This window comes from Oncorhynchus kisutch, linkage group LG13 (assembly GCF_002021735.2).
Source record: "Oncorhynchus kisutch isolate 150728-3 linkage group LG13, Okis_V2, whole genome shotgun sequence".
Taxonomy (NCBI): Eukaryota; Metazoa; Chordata; class Actinopteri; order Salmoniformes; family Salmonidae; genus Oncorhynchus; species Oncorhynchus kisutch.
Genome location: NC_034186.2, coordinates 41013250 through 41030427, shown reverse-complemented (window position 1 = coordinate 41030427; position 17178 = coordinate 41013250). Strand labels below are relative to the sequence as shown.

At 39.6% G+C, this 17178-nt stretch overlaps 1 protein-coding gene across 1 annotated transcript in view; it reads left to right on the top strand.

Annotated features, from left to right (window-relative positions):
• Positions 1–1324: 1324 nt before the first annotated feature.
• Positions 1325–17178, top strand: part of LOC109902377 (cAMP-specific 3',5'-cyclic phosphodiesterase 4D) — a 170682-nt gene continuing 154828 nt past the window's right edge. The window contains exons 1-5 of the mRNA XM_031786254.1: positions 1325–1611; positions 4484–4867; positions 5113–5273; positions 5608–7619; positions 11656–11724. Coding sequence (XP_031642114.1) covers positions 11704–11724 — 21 coding nt within the window. The 5' untranslated portion in view covers positions 1325–1611; positions 4484–4867; positions 5113–5273; positions 5608–7619; positions 11656–11703. The remainder of the gene's footprint in view (positions 1612–4483; positions 4868–5112; positions 5274–5607; positions 7620–11655; positions 11725–17178) is intronic.

Here is a 17178-nt window from a genome sequence, read left to right as displayed (position 1 = left end):
TCACTGTACATTTCAAAACTACTAAACAAATAATCATATAGACTACGTCCGTCCTAGCTCGCTCATTAATGTCTTAAATCGAAATTACGGATTGCCTCTTATCCACTTGTCGTCCCCTTATGCCATAGTTTGTATATCTCAATTGTCATTAAAAACCACATTTGTTTAAGCAAGTCAACAATATCAGCTATGTTTTTTTAAAGACAGTAAATGAGGCTGAATGAACTGTTTCGCTGCCAGACAAGGCTTCGCTGATAACCAGGTGTAGCAGTGGTAAGATGTTGGGACTGCTGTTGAGACAGCTTTATGTAGGCCTTAACAGTTTGCGGGCACCGTTTGTCACCGTTATTGTGCAATTCATGTATTGTTTAGTGTTGTGTAGTGGCTTTACTGGCATGATTACACTTTTTTTCCCCCACGTTAAAATCGACACTGAAAAGGATTTACAGAATCAAAAGTTAATGGAGGAATGTGATGTAGTTATTACATAGTTGGTCATTTATGGCAAATGTGTTGAAGAATGGAAATTATAGATTATACACAGTCCGTCTATAATACATATAATTTGATGATCTTGTATTAGCGTAGGCACATGGAAAAAGTTCAAGTTAAATGCTGTAATTAACATTTGAAACATGAATAACATGTCATGTTATTTTTGGGAGAAAATATAAAATGTAAAAAATATATGTGAAGTTGTCGTACCTTCATAATACATTGCACTTATATGAATTTGTATGAAAGTGATCAAAGGGTCGATGTGGCACAGATTTAAAAACCAAATGTTTGGTATGACCGGGGGTTATAGATTCATGTATTATAACATTTAATCCATAAACACCCTTGTGTAGTGAGGAATTCCTCCGCCTGTTGACTAAGAATCCTAAGACAACGTTCAACTTCCTTATCCACTAAACTAGTGTATTTCAAACAGGAAGGACCCAAGAAACCTGTGAAATCCTATGCAAGTAGTTTCTCTGATTACTCAATCATTTACTTTTGTCAATGTTCTACTAATCTACGCACACTGTTGTGGGATGGGCAGAATAAATGTAATCAGTAAGAAGGGACAGCAAATTATGTTTCAAGGGTCCTCATGTTCAACTGTGATTATCTTCTCAGACAATGCAATGCTGCTTTATTTTTGTGTTTTACTTGTATTTTTAGGAAATCAAGTGGCTTTATATTTTTTCTAATCATTTTAAAACAGTAGATATTAAATAATAGGTGAAGGAACTAAATATGCATTAAGAAAGTTATCCTGTGAATGGGTGTTTGAAGGATATGAATTGTTTTGTGGAAAAATGTATCCCACTTTAATGCCTCTTGACTGTAGACTGTCATTCAACTCCCTCAGTTCTAAGGGTGGTTAGTTTCATTATTGAGCAAACATACTTGTTCAAACAGTGACTCGCCAGCTCCAGGCATTGAATATGCACTGAATAAAAGATGCAGATCACCCTGGCCATTCACCAACATCCTGCTTTCAAGGATGTATTAATGTGGGCATGCTGTCAAGTTGACCATCACGTCTATACCTCTAAGGAAACATGGCGGGAGCAATGAGTGTCACTATATTTCTACCTTTTGTTTTGGTAGCCGTCACTCTAGGTAAGTCAATATTTAAAATCTTCTTCGTAAAACATATTCCCTTAGAGAATAATTTACCTAAACTGTATGGAGAGCTCCGTTGTGCCTGCAAAATTATGCAAAACAGGGAGGTTATGGTCACACCGTAAAACAACCATGACCAGGAAATATGTATACAGGACATTGTGGTTTCAAGTCAAGTGAAATAGATTTATTTCTGTATATTGCACATACAAGCAGCTCCAAAGTATTATATAAAAGATCTGAATTTAACCAATGGATTTTCTTACGCCATAGAACATTAGGTCACTAATGAAGAAAGTTGCAGCAAAAACTAAAGGGCCAGTGGTGTGTGTCCAAGCAAATATGAGTTTGGGATGAGTTGAATCGATGGTTGTCTGTTAAAGTCCTGCTCTAGAACTTTGGTAATCACTAAGTCTTTTTTAAACATCTTACCGTTTTAAATCAAATCAAATGTAATTTGTCACATGCGCCGATAACAACAGGTGTAGACCTTATAATGAAAGGCTTCCTTACAAGCCCTTAACCAACAATGCAGTTAAGAAAAATAAGTGTTCAAGTATTTACTCAAATAAACTGAAGTAAAAAACAATACAAAATTGAAAAATAAATAATTAAAGAGGAACAATAAAATAACAGTAGCGAGGCTAGATACAGGGGGTACCGGTACAGAGTCAAGGTGCGGGGGCACAGGCTAGTCAAGGTAATTGAGGAAATATGTACACGTAGGTGGAGGTAAAGTAATTTTTGTGCCCTCTTTACGACTGTCTTGGTGTGTTTCGACCACGATAGTTTGTTGGTGATGTGGACACCAAGGAACTTGAAGATCTCAACCTTCTCCACTACAGCCCCGTCGATGAGAATGGGTGCGTGCTCGGTCCTCCTTTTCCTGTGGTCCACAATCATCTCCTTTGTCTTGATCACGTTGAGAGAGAGGTTGTTATCCTGGCACCACATACCACCTGTTGGGGCGGTATGCAAAAAAATATGTCTGGCCCTGCGGCCTTGTGAATGTTGACCTGTTTAAAGGTCTTACTCACATTGGCTACGGAAAGTGAGTCTATGGTTTCTGGGATAATGATGGTGATGTGATCCATGACTAGCCTACAGACGTGAGTGTTATGGGTCAATAGTAATTTAGGCAGGTTACCTTGGTGTTCTTGGGCATTGGTACTATGGTGGTCTGCTTGAAACATGTTGGTATTACAGACTCGGTCAGGGACAGGTTGAAAATGTCAGTGAAGACACTTGCCAGTTGGTCAGCGCATGCTCGGAGTACACATCCTGGTAATATGTCTGGCCCTGCGGCCTTGTGAATGTTGACCTGTTTAAAGGTCTTACTCACATTGGCTACGGAAAGTGTGATCACACAGTCGTCTGGAACAGCTGATGCGCTCATGCATGCTTCTGTGTTGCTTGCCTTGAAGCGAGCATAGAAGTAATTTCACTCATCTGGTAGGCTTGTGTCACTGGGCAGCTCGCGGATGTGCTTCCCTTTGTAGTCCGTAATAGTTTGCAAGCCGTGCCACATCCGACGAGCGTCGGAGCCGGTGTAGTACAATTCGATCTTAGTCTTGTATTGACGCTTTGCCTGTCGGAGGACATAGCGTGATTTCTTATAAGCGTCCGGGTTAGAGTCCCGCTCCTTGAAAGCGGCAGCTCTACCCTTTAGCTCCATGCGGATGTTACCTGTAATCCATAGCTTTTGGTTGGGGTATGTACGTACGGTCACTGTGGGACTGATGCACTTATTGATGAAGCCAGTGACTGATGTGGTGTACTCCTCAATGCCATAGTAATTTAGTTTTAGTTTTTGCTTGTAAGCAGGAATCAGGAAGTTATCAGAGTTATGGTCAGATTTGCCAAATGGAGGGTGAGCTTTGTCGCTTCTCTGTGAGTGGAATCAAAGGTGGTCTGGAGTTTTTTTTCTCCTCTGGTTGCACATGTAACATGCTGGTAGAAATGATGTAAAACAGATTTACGTTTCCCTGCATCAAAGTCCCCGGGCAATAGGAGTGCCACCTTGTTGAGTGCGGTCTTAGTGCCAGCATCGGTTTGTGGTGGTAAATAGACAGCTACGAAAAATATTGCTGAAAAATTCCTTGGTAAATAGTGTGGTCTACAGCTTATCATGAGATACTCTACCTCAGGTGAGCAAAACCTTAAGAGCTCCTTAATACTAGATTTCATGGAACACCTGTTATTTACAAATAGAAATAGACCGCCACCCTTTGTCTTACTGGGGGCAGCTGTTCTATCTTGCTGATGCACCAAAAACCTAGCCAGTTGTATGTTATACATGTTGTCGTTCAGCCATTACTCAGTGAAACATAAGATATTACAGTATTTAATGTCCCGTTGGTAGGATAGTCTTGATCGGACCTCATCCATTTTATTATCGAATGATTGCATGTTGGCTAATAGGACTGATGGTAGAGTCGGATTACTCACTCGCCGTCGGATCCTTACAAGGCACCCCGACATCTCTGTCTCTTCTTCAATGCAAATGACGGGGATATTACTTTCATTATATGCAAATGTGAAGTGTTGTTTTTCATTAGAAAAACAGAAGGGAACTAGACTTTTCCACATTACATTTCTTTTTGACACCCCAGATCGACCAAGTACAGAACCAAATGTTGCTTGCGCGCTGGCCAGTAACAGTCTATCACGAGAGACTACCCGAATGCATACCAGGTTTTGTCTCAATGTGTTTAACAACAAAAAAATTGTCTCAAAACATTGAACTCCGATACAGATTTGTTAACAGGGATGAGCCAGTTACAGAGCATAACTAAATATGATAAATATATGTATGCATGCCTAGTTTGTAAATGTGAAATGATTCAATAAAAACAATATTTTAATGCAGGGTCCACTGGAGCCCCAAACTTGTCTTCATTGAAGGATACCAACAAGACTACCTCAACATTGTCTGTCATCACCACAGTGGTCCCTGCCTCAAAAGCCAGTATAACACGTCTCATAGTCAGTGAAACATCTGATTCAGCTCCTACTGGTAACACTGAAGTCCCATCGGAATCATCACCGACAACTGAGCCTTCCCAATCCTCTCAGACACTGACTCCATCACAAGCATCCGATGGTAGCACCACCTCTACAGGTTTTACAGCTGACACTTCTACAAATCAGACCCTAACTGGAACAACTTCTCATGACTCCACATCCTCAAACTTCTCGTCAACTTTGTCCCCAAACTCTGATTTTACCACAGGGAACATGAGCTCAAGCACAGGTGTGTGTTTCAGATTCAAATAGTATATTATTGAATTCATCAAATGAATCCCTGCAGACAGTGAGTCTTAGCGGCAAAGCTGTTACCAATGGGCACCTAGGTTCTATTATAATTAAGTTTTCAAGATAACAGCATTTTCATGTTTTTTAAATGCCACAGAATTAATCAATACAGTTGACAACTTTTAAGACAACTGATTCATATATTTGCGTAACTATACTTTTTCACTGTAATTTATTCTTTAGCTTTACAAAGTGATGGGAGCCATGACTTATCAAGGAGTCCGGGTCTTGTAGCAGTCCTATGCATATTTTGCATCTGTCTGGGTCTTCTACTGGCTGTTGGGATTGCAAAGTTCATTAATTCTAGAGGTTCAAAGTTTGAGAGGCTCGAAGATGTGCCAATGGTGAGTACATTTTTCTGTGAGGATAGCATACGACAGATATTGCATGCAAAAGATCTTTCCGTTGAATGTACAGGACATTCAGATATGGAAGTGATATAGAAGAAATGCTGTGTAACACAAAGGAAACCAAACCAAAATGGATGTTAACATATGAGAATTAGGAGAATTTATCAGATAAATTAAATTGACTATTAATTATATGCAAAGATGGTTTCCTTTTCTATATGTTGTGCTTTTTATGCTCCAGTCCTTTTTCTCTCTCATACAATGTGTTCAAAAGGTAGAAATCTTTGAATCCAAATTAATTCGAACTGCTTTTTATTCCTGTTTTCAGGGCAAGATGAATGAAGAGTCTCCATTTGCCCGTTATCCAACAAAACAATTCTGAAAGATAACACATCATGAGACAAAGCCATTGACCCAGAATTGATAGAATGTAAATCAGTCTTTTGTTTGGGTTCAGATGGTGCCGTTCATGACATGTCATCCACCATCATGTTTTTTTCTGTCTTTGTTTGTTTTGTCTGGCTGCTGGAAAGTGACAAATGTTTGAAAGAAATCAGTATAGCCCAAGGGCTACAATCAACCCTGTGATGTAGTACGGAATATCTACTCTGAGGTTGGTCAGCAGCATACTAAAGTTGATCATTGGCCCAAGGTGAAGTACTATTCATTCACAGATGGATGGATGCGTCAAGAACCATAATGTAGAAGATACACAGACAATGGCTGCGCTTACACAGGCAGCCCAATTCTGCTCTTTTGTCCAATTATTGCAAAAAGATCAGATCTGATTTGTCAAAAGCCCAATTATTGGCAAATGTACAGAATTGGGTTATCTGGAATTCTACGTCTGGTAGAAATGTGTTTGGATAAGGAAAGTTTCCTCTCATAACCTCTACAAGACAGTATGTTAAATAAAACAACATTTCAATTTACTCAAACTAGGGGTCATGGCCAGATTAGAAAATGGGGTCCTGAGAGAAACTCCAAAATGTTTATTGTATATTGTTTATTGCTTATTGTCAGATGATCTTCTGAACTTCCCAATACCTTTTTGATGCATTTCAGTCACTTCAAACCATACTTCCATCAGGTTTGAACAATGTCAAAAGTACTGTCCAACTGATTTGTAATAGACTGGCATAGCTCCAATTTAAAAAGTAAACATTGGCTGTTGATTACATCACCTTTTTTAAATTTTATCTAATGGGGTTAGCTGCCTAAAAAGTTTGGGAAACCATACTCTACCCGCTGTTGGTTCTTTTGACTTTAGGAATGCCAGACAATATATCCGCAGGAAAGTATAATCCAATAAAGTTACCAAAGCACTGGTAGTGCGTTTCGATTTCTATCACCTGAAGCATGCACCGAACTATGTAAACGCGTGCATGAGCTTGGCAAGTATCATGCCTGTATTTGCGTCTTGTGGCATGCTTCAAGTGATTATAGAATACTTAACCTCCTACCAGCACTTTGAAAAGTTTATTTAATTATACTTTACTGTGGATGTCTCACAGTCCTACCTGCAAAAAGACCACCCGCATGGACAACCGGTAAAGTATTTTAAAATAAACCGTTTACTCCAAACAGAAGACGCAAACGATAGTTTCTATTGGACAATTCGGGTATTCGTTTCGTTCCTTTTGCACTGTTTGCTTCCGTTTTGTTTTAAATGGCAAACGGTTTCTATAATGAATACGCCCCCGTGTAAATGCAGCCAATGTGTCAGGTATCATTAGAAATAAAGCTGCTCCAAATTCTCTGCTTCTTGAAAATACTCAATGGCCTAATTTTTGTATGGTTTGAATTATGTTTTCTGTTCTCCAGACGTGTTATATATATATATATATAGGGGTAGGGTTATATAAATTGTTATTCTAAGACACATTTTTTTAAGTGACCCACAAACAGCTAGTCAATAGCACATTTCTTTTGTTTACCTGTGTTAACTAAAGTAATGCAATGACAACAACCGGGAAATTTTACAATAATAGGTCGCTTTCTCAATAAACTCCAGGCTTGTTGTCATTGACAAGACGGTGAAGTTAGAGAGAAAAAAACAATTTAGCTGCTCACTGTTCAGCCTCCCATAATTTGACTGAACTGCGTGTCCTGCTCCGTTGCACGCGAACATTGTTTACAGCCACAAACATTTCCTGGCATGTGACTGAACGCCGTTCGCAACGAAAGCAACACGGACAGAGTTTCAAGTCTAAAAAGCAATAATAAAAAAAGTACGGTGATAAAGACAACGAACTTCAATGAAGAAACAGAACTACATTTTCCTTCATAAGCTGCAGTTGTTGGTGTCTTTCTTATCTGAAATACTAAAGTCGACCAAAGGTAGGAAAGTGAAACTTTTCAAATAACGTTACGTGTTGACGGCAGGAGACTTTTAAAAAGGAACACTACATTTCGAAAACAGACAGGGAAATGTGGGATTTACATTTGTCAAGGAATTAAATAAAGTATGTTTTGATTGTATTTGGCTATAGCCTACACATACAGGGGGAATAACTCAATAATGTCTCTCTTAAACTCTTTTAATTTCCAAAATGTGTCTTCCACTAACTGGAAATCTTAAAGTTTAGCCTACGTGCCGTACTCAATTCTGGCAGGTGTGTCATTTGTGTCTTGTCTTTATCCAGTTTATACAGGGTTGGGAAGGTTATTTTCTGAACGCAATCCATTTGTTACTAGTTACCTGTCCGAAATTGTAATCCCTTGTGGAAAAAGTCCCCAAATGTCATACTTTAGTAAAAGTAAAGATACCTTAATAGAAAGTGACTCAAGTAAAAGTGAAATTCACCCAGTAAAGTACTACTTGAGTAAATGTCTGAAAGTGTTTGGTTTTAAAACTACTTAAGTATCAAAAGTAAATGTAATTGCTAAAAAATACTGAAGTATAAAATGTAAAAGTATTATTATTTCATATTCCTTAAATTAAGCAAACCAGATGACACAGTTGTCTTGTTTTTATTTATTTATGGATAGCCTGGGGCACACTCCAACACTCAGACATAATTTACAAATGAAGCATTTGTGTTTATTGAGTCCGGCAGATCAGAGGCAGTAGGGATGACATCTTGATAAGTGTGTGAATTTCACAATTTCTGTCCTGCTAAGCATTCAAATTGTAACAAGTACTTTTGGGTGGCAGAGAAAATGTTAGGAGTAAAAAGTACATTATTTTCTTTAGGAATGTGGTGGAGTAAAAGTGAACGTTGTCAACAATATAAATAGTAAAGTACAGATACCCCAAAAACTACTTAAGTAGTACTTTAAAGTAGGTTTACTTAAGTATTTTGCGCCACTGGTAATCAGTGAAGTAAATGTTGGATTACCCAAACTCAGTAACGTAATCAGATTACTTTCAGTTACTTGTGGATTCATTTATTCTTAAGGCATTAGAAGAAGACAAAGGATCCATCAGACACATTTGGTGTGTCATCATAGTGGTCCCTGACTTGTGGTCAGACTCGCTCAGGTGGACCATACTTAAACTTGTGCTTTTTTTCAGTGTCTAATTGAATATCATTGAGAGAACTGAAAGGTGTCATAATGTGTTTTTTAGCAAACATCCTTTCTGAATTTAAACATAATCATCTAGTTTGTCAAAAGTATCTGTAATCTGATTACAATATTTTTGCTGGTAATTTAACTGATTACAGTTCATTTTCATGTAATCAGAATACTCCCCAAACTTGTTTGTCAATATTCTCTTGGTATTTTAATAGGGTTGTAATATAGACTTATCTATTGGTCCAATAATTGTATTTTTATTTCTAGGTCATCTTGTTCTATTATTTATGTAGCCTACATGGTGTAGGCCTAGCTAGAAATGAATTAGGCATCTGTGTAACTGATCATATATTAATTGTAGCTCGAGAAATTAACACATTTCGAAACGAGTTGTTCAGGAAACTTCTGAAGATTTTTTCTGAAATATCCTTTCGTATCTGTTCCTTCATTGTAACTTGGGCCACATTTATTGTTCAGGCTATTCCAATTGACAGATTTTGCTAAGAAGTTCAGAGACTTTAGATTGTGCAAGCATGATTATTATATTTGGCAAAGAAGACTGTTTACATTATGAGTACTGATACTGAACATTCAGATGTTTTTATGAACAGCGCTTAATGGCTGTTTGGAAGGCCATCATTACCATATGAATTTAGAATGAATTTCCCAGAAAATATTTATACAATCTTGCCCTCCTCTCTTTATCTTCCCCTCTTCCTGTTCAACTAATTTATCTCTCCGTCCCTCTCTCACACACTCTCTCACTTACTCACTCACTCACTCACGCTATCAAACTTACTGCTGATTGAGTATAAATAGAAGGTCCTCAGCCTCTGCTGGAGTTTGCATGCAGTGCCAAGGAACTAAGCTAACAATTGTAAATCTGTATCCCATTCAGACATTCATAGTAGCTCTTCTGCTCAGTCAGTCATGGGTAGGCAGTGTGGGACAGCATGGTCTGTGGTATGACAAAAATGTGTCCCTTCGCATCCTGTACAAACATTTCACATGGGGTCACATACATATGTAGTTAACAACAATTTACTGTTTCACAGACATAATCCCCCTATCTGGTCCATATACTGTCAGTATGTTATTGTAGTACCTTTTGAATGGGGAAACGTTTAACAGCTTAGATGGCAGCTTATTATTTGGATCTTTGAGCACCATGTTGACAAGCGCTTTACAAATAAAGTAGATTATTTTTTACAGTAGTAGCCTATACGCAGTACTTAATGATTGTGAGGGGCAGTAACTAGAATGCACAGTGTATGGTAGTCTTCTGATAAAGATTACTTTTTGTGTCCTGTAGATGGGGTACTACTGCTTTTCAACAGATTTTTCCAATTGCCATAGAACAAAATATGCAATCTGAGCTTGACTGACGCTTAGAAAATATTTACAAAACTGATGCCCAAATATGCAGTGTTTGTAGTTTGGCAGCCTGTGTGACAAGCTGTATAATGAAGATAAACATTTATTTGGTTTCACCATCATTGGATATGTCAGATTCAGTTTGCATACACTACTTGGCAATTGATGTCAATCACAACAGCAGGCTTTAATTTGATACAGAGATGTAATGTGGGAAAATAAACCACAATATAAATGCACGGTATGACAAAACTGTATTTGACGTAACTTGGGTTACTTACGGTGGGATAGTGCAGAGGGCACTGTTTAGGTCCAAGAGGCTTCTAAACAGCTTCTACCCCCAAGCTATAGGACTCCTGAACATCTAATCAAATGGTTACCCAAATGGCTACCCATACCCCCCCCCCCCCCCCCCCCCCCCCCTCTTTCACACCGCTGCTTCTCTCTGTTGTTATCATCACTTTAATAACCCTACCTACATGTACATATTACCTCAATCACCTCGACAAACCGGTGCCCCCGCACATTGACTCTTTGCTGGTACCCCCCTGTGTATAGTCTCACTATTGTTATTTTACTGCTGCTCTTTAATTACTTGTTACTTTTATTTCTTATTCATTTATTACTTTAACTGCATTGTTGGTTAGGTGCTCGTAAGTAATCATTTCACTAAGGTCTGTTGTACCTGTTGTACCTGTTGAACCTGTTGTATTCAGTGCATGTGACCAATAAGATTTGATCATTGTTGTTTCAGTGCCAATCTTAGGGTGTTGTGCTTATCTTTTCTTATCACTCTATCTTTCTCAGCCCAAACTTTGATACACATGTGTCTTTTGCTTAAGGCTAAGTCTATTTGACTTTAAACCTTATTAATAATGGAATTGGCTTGGCTAAGTTAACTTAATTTAACAAACATTTGAATCTATCCTTAGGAGTCATACAGTATCCAAAGAGTGTGAATGCTTGTCCTGCTTATAATTCAAGACATTTGGGTGTGTTTTTCTGTTCTTATCACCTTCCAAAGGTTTTATAATTTACATGCTAAAGTTAGCCCTCTTAGGATTCAACGAGCATTACTGCTATGAAACCGTAGTGTGCGTCACTATGCAGAGAACTTCAAGAGGTCCTGTGTGTATTTTTATGACTCTGCACTTAACTATATTATGAGCCTCACTGAAGTGACACAGATGTATGTAATAACTGTCTGTTCTGGTTCATTAACCTCTTTTTCTTGGAGAAAAAGGCCCCCAGTGAGAAATAGGCCCACTATTCACTGGTGTACTTATTCCCTAGAATCTATTGTGAAAGTTTGTTGAACAGAGTAGCTCATCCTGAGCTATTTTGAGGTTCTTGTGGAATAATGATATATTCTGCACTGGTAGAATATGTATTTTCTTCAGCTGTATAAGTAAGATCTGAAAAAATTAGGGTAGAAAAGTGATGACAAGGTATGTCAACCCAACTCTCTGTTTGCCTCCCTCAGCTGCGGTCTTGCCACACCGGGTGAAGGCGTCCCAGAGCTTCTGTGTCAATGTCTTGGCTGTTGGCTGAGGTAATTAAGATTCAAAGCTGTGTTCCCTCCCACCACACCCTCACCACTTCCTTACCTTATCGCCCCAAGAGGTATGGCTGTGACGGTCATGGAATTTTGGAGGATGCTTATTGGTCAGCCAAATGACCAACTCACCAAAATAACCCAGCTAACATTTCCATGTGGGGCCTATATGGTTAATGGAGGGCTGCTTCACGGGCCCCATGAGGGAAACACAACGGGGACCCACAAGGTTTTGTCCTCAGTATCCACATTTGCCCCACGTGGTTGCCATGTTGGGCTTCATAAGTTGCCCTAGTGGTTTACCCAAATGGGTTACAGTGCATTTGGAAATTATTCAGACCCCTTGACTTTTAAATTTTTTTGTTATGTTATAGCCTTATTCTAAAATGGATTCAATTGTTTATCCCCCTCATCAATCTATACACAATACCCCATAATGATAAAGCAAAAAAGTAAATATCACATTTACATAAGTAGTAGACCCTTTACTCAGTACTTTGTTGAAGCACACTAGGCAGCGATTACAGCCTTGATTCTTCATTGGTATGACTAGTGTTGCAAAGGGTCGGAAACTTTCCGGTAAATTTACGGAATTGTTCCGGAAATGTTCCATGGGAAATTAAGCCCGGGAATTTTGCTTAAATTCATTTTAAAAAGTAAGCTAATAACAGTAAACCTTTTTTTGTGGGATACACATAAGGCAATTCTAGGTCTTGTGGCATATTTTGGTTAAACTATCCCCAATTGCATGCAAGGTGCATTCTTCCATCACATGAACAGCTGAGTCTCAAGATCTTGCACACTAATGAGATGCTATTGAGCCCACACTACTACACTGTCTGAGCCAAGGACTACATGCTTTCTGGTAAGTTTTGATTACAATACTGGGTGGGGTGAATATATTGTATATGACATACATGATTTTTTGTTATTTAGTAAATAATTGGCAGTTGCCAATGACCTTGAACCTCAGAAGGTATTTGCATTGGTGACAGACAATACTTAGAACATGAAGGCTGCTTGGTCTAAAGTGGAGGAGTCCTACCCTTACATCACACCCATTGGCTGTGCTGCTCATACATTGAATCTGCTCTTCAAGGACATCATGGCACTGAAAACAATGGATACACTCTACAAGAGAGCCAAGGAAATGGTTAGGTATGTGAAGGAAATTCAAGTTAAGGCAGCAATCTAACTCACCAAGCAAAGTGAGCAGAATAAAAGCACCACATTGAAGCTGCCCAGCAACACCCGTTGGGGTGGTGTTGTCATGTTTGACAGTCTCCTGGAGGGGAAGGAGTCTCTCCAAGAAATGGCCATATCACAGTCTGCTGATATGGACAGCCCCATCAAGAGGATCCTCCTAGATTATGTATTTTGGGAGAGCATGGTAAGCAGCCTAAAACTCCTGAAACATATAACAGTAGCCATTGCACAGATTTAGGGAGACAATGCCATCCTGTCTGATGTTCAGACTCTGCTTGCAGATGTAAGATAAGAAATCTGTACTGCCCTGCCCACTTCACTGTTGCTCCAAGCAGGGGCAACTGCAGTTCTGAAATACATCAAAAAGCGTGAAGACTTCTGCCTGAAGACCATACATGCCACAGGGTACATGTTGAACCCCAAGTATGCTGGCAAGAGCATCCTGTCTGGTGCAGAGATCAACAAGGCCTATGGTGTCATCACTCCCATGTCTCACTACCTTGGCCTGGATGAGCGCAATGTTCTTGGCAGTCTGGCGAAGTACACTTCCAAGCAAGGGCTTTGAGATAGAAATGCAATATGGCAGTCGTGCCAACATATCTCATCAGCCACCTGGTGGACGGGACTTTGTGGATCTGAGGCTCTCACCTGATGCCTCCATCATCCTCCAAATCACACCAACATCCTCCTCAGAGCCCAACTGGTCCTTGTTTTGGAACACACACACCAAAGCACGCAACAAACTGACCAATACAAGGGTTGAAAAATTGGTGGCCATCTGGGCAAATTTGAGTCTTTTTTCACCTGGCAACGAGTCATCCTCAACAAGGTTGGAAAGTGACAGTGAAGATGAGGCCCAGAGTCTGATGTTCAAGAGTTGGACATTGAGGTGGTCCAGAGAGAAGAAATGGAAGCCTGAGAGGAAGACTACCAAAGCCTTAGTTTCTAGACCATCATTTTACAGATGTATGTTGAAAACGGTTTTGGGAGATGTGATGGATCATTGGGGATCATTCAATATTCCCTTTCTTTTGTTGTTCAGTGAAATCATCCCAGCTGAAGAGTCAACTCATTTAACTAAATTGGAAGGATTGAATCATTTGCAAATAAAGCCTACTTATGATAAGGTAAAAGGTTTATGTTTCAGTCTCCGTATGTTATGGTAAATATATCCAATGCAAAAAAAACATCTACATTTAAATGGTATTAATATTAGTTTGCATATATTCCAGTTAATTCCCATATATTCCCACAAAGTTTCCACCTCTGAATATTACTCAAAATGTGCAACCTTAGGTATGACGCTACAAGCGTGCCCACCTATATTTGGGGAGTTCCTCCCATTCTTCTCTGCAGATCCTCTCAAGGATTGGATGGGGAGCGTCGCTGCATAGCAATTTTCAGGTCTGTCCAGAGATGTTAGATCGGGTTCAGGCCTGAGCTCTTGCTGCGCCATTTAAGGACATTCAGAGACTTGTCCCAAAGCCACTCCTACATTTTCTTGGCTGTGTGCTTAAGGTCATTGTCCTGTTGGAAGGTGAACCTTCGCACCAGTCTGAGGTCCTGAGCGCTCTGGGGCACGTTTACATCAATGATCCCTCTGTACTTTGCTCCATTCATCTCTTACTCGAACTTGACTAGTCTCGCATTTCCTGCCGCTGAAACAAATCCCCACAGCATGATGTTGCCACCACCATGCTTCACAGAAGGGATGGTACCAGGTTTCCTCCAGACGTGACACTTGGCATTCAGGGCAAAGAGTTCGATCTTGGTTTCATCAGACCAGAGAATCTTGTTTCTCATGGTCAGAGTCCTTTAGGTGCTTTTTTGTCAAACTCCAAGTGGGCTGTCATGTGCCTTTTTACTGAGGAGTGGCTTCTGACTGGCCACTCTACTCCACCTGATTGGTGGAGTGCTGCAGAGATGGTTGTCCTTGTGGAAGGTTCTCCCATCTCCTCAGAGGAACTCTGGAGCTCTGTCAGAATGACCATCTGGTTATTGGTCACTTCCCTGACCAAGGCCCTTTTCCCCCGATTGCTTAGTTTGTCAATGCTGCGGTAATTGTTTTGGTACCCTTCCCGACCTCATGACTTGGTTTTTGTTTTGACATGCACTATCAACTGTGGGACCTTTTCTATAGACCTGTGTGTGCCATTCCAAATCATGTCCAATCAATTGAATTTACTACAGGTGGACTCCATCCAAGTTGAAAAACATCTCGAGGCTGATCAATGGAAACTGGAGGCAGCTGAGCTCAAATTCAAGTCTCATAGCAAATGGTCTGAATACCTACCTACACCTTAGACAAATACATTTAAACACAGTTTTTCACTATTCCTGACATTTAATCCCAGTAAAAATTCCCTGTTTTAGGTCAGTTAGGATCACCAATTTATTTTAAGAATGTGAAATGTCAGAATAATAGTAGAGAGAATGATTTATTTCAGCTTTTATTTCTTTCATCACATTCCCAGTGGGTCAGAAGTTTACATACACTCAATTCGTAATTGGTAGCATTGCCTTTAAATTGTTTAACTTGGGTCAAACATTTTGGGTAGCCTTCCATAAGCTTCCCACAATAAGTTGGGTGAATTTTGGCCCATTCCTCCTGACAAAGCTGGTGTAACTGAGTCAGGTTTGTAGGCCTCCTTGCTCGCACACACTTTTTCAATTCTGCCCACAAATGTTCTGTGGGATTGAGGGGCTTTGTGATGGCCACTCCAATACCTTGATTTGTTGTCCTTAAGCCATTTTGCCACAGCTTTGGAAGTATGTTTGGGATCATTGTCCATTTGGAAGACCCATTTGCAACCAAGCTTAAACTTCCTGACTGATGTCTTGAGATGTTGCTTCAATATATCCACGTAATTGTCATCACTCATGATGCCATCTATTTTGTGAAGTGCACAAGTCCTTCCTGCAGCAAAGCACCCCCACAACATGATTCTGCCATCCCCGTGCTTCACGGTTGGGATGGTCTTCTTCAGCTTGCAAGCCTCCCCCTTTTTCCTCCAAACATAACGATGGTCATTATAGCCAAACAGTTCTATTTTTGTTTCATCAGATCAGAGGACATTTCTCCAAAAGGTACGATCTTTGTCCCTGTGTGCAGTTGCAAACCGTAGTCGGGCTTTTTTAATGGCAGTACTGGAGCAGTGGCTTCATCTTTGCTGAGCGGCTTTTCAGGTTGTCGATATAGGACTCATTTTACTGTAGATATATATATTTTTGTACCTGTTTACTCCAGCATCTTCACAAGGTCCTTTGTTGTTGTTCTGAGATTGATTTGCACTTTTTCCACCGAATTACGTTCATCTCTAGGAGACCAAATGCTTCTCTTTCCTGAGCGGTATGACGGCTGCGTGGTCCCATGGTGTTTATACTTACTTACTGCGTACTATTGTTTGTACAGATAAACGTGGTACCTTCAGGCATTTGGGAATTTCTCCCAAGGATGAACCAGACTTGTGGAGGTCTACAATTTCTTTTTCTGATGTCTTGGCTGATTTCTTTTGATTTTCCCATGATGTCAAGCAAAGAGGCACTGCATTTGAAGGTAGGCCTTGAAATACATCCACAGGTACATCTCCAATTGAATCAAATGATGTCAATTATCCTATCAGAAGCTTCTAAAGCCATGACATCATTTTCTGGAATTTTCCAAGCTGTTTAAAGGCACAGTCAACTTAGTGTATGTAAACTTCTCACCCACTGGAATTGTGATACAGTGAAATAATCTGTCTGTAAACAATTGTTGGAAAAATTATTTGTGTCATGCTCAAAGTAGATGTCCTAACTGACTTGCCAGAACTATAGTTTGTTAACAAAACATTTGTGGAGTGGTTGAAAAACGAGTTTTAATAACTCCAACCTAAGTGTATGTAAACTTCCGACTTCAACTGTATGTAAATAAGATTTTTGTTTTTAATTTTTAATAAATGTACATTTATAAAAACCTGTTTTCGCTTTCTCATTATGGGGTATTGTGTGTACATTGATGATTTTTTAAATGTATTTAATCCATTTTAGAGTAAGGCTGTAACGTAAAAAAAAGTCAAGCAGTCTGAATACTTTCCGAATGCACTGTACATCTGGGTAAAGGATGGGTGTATAGTGAGACCTATATGGGCAATAACTAGGCTGTGAATGTGATTTTCAATTGGGCTGCCCACCTGGGACAAACCTATATTTGTGTTCCGTCTCCATGCCCGCGTCGTCCGAGTCTGGCCAGTATAGGCCGTCATT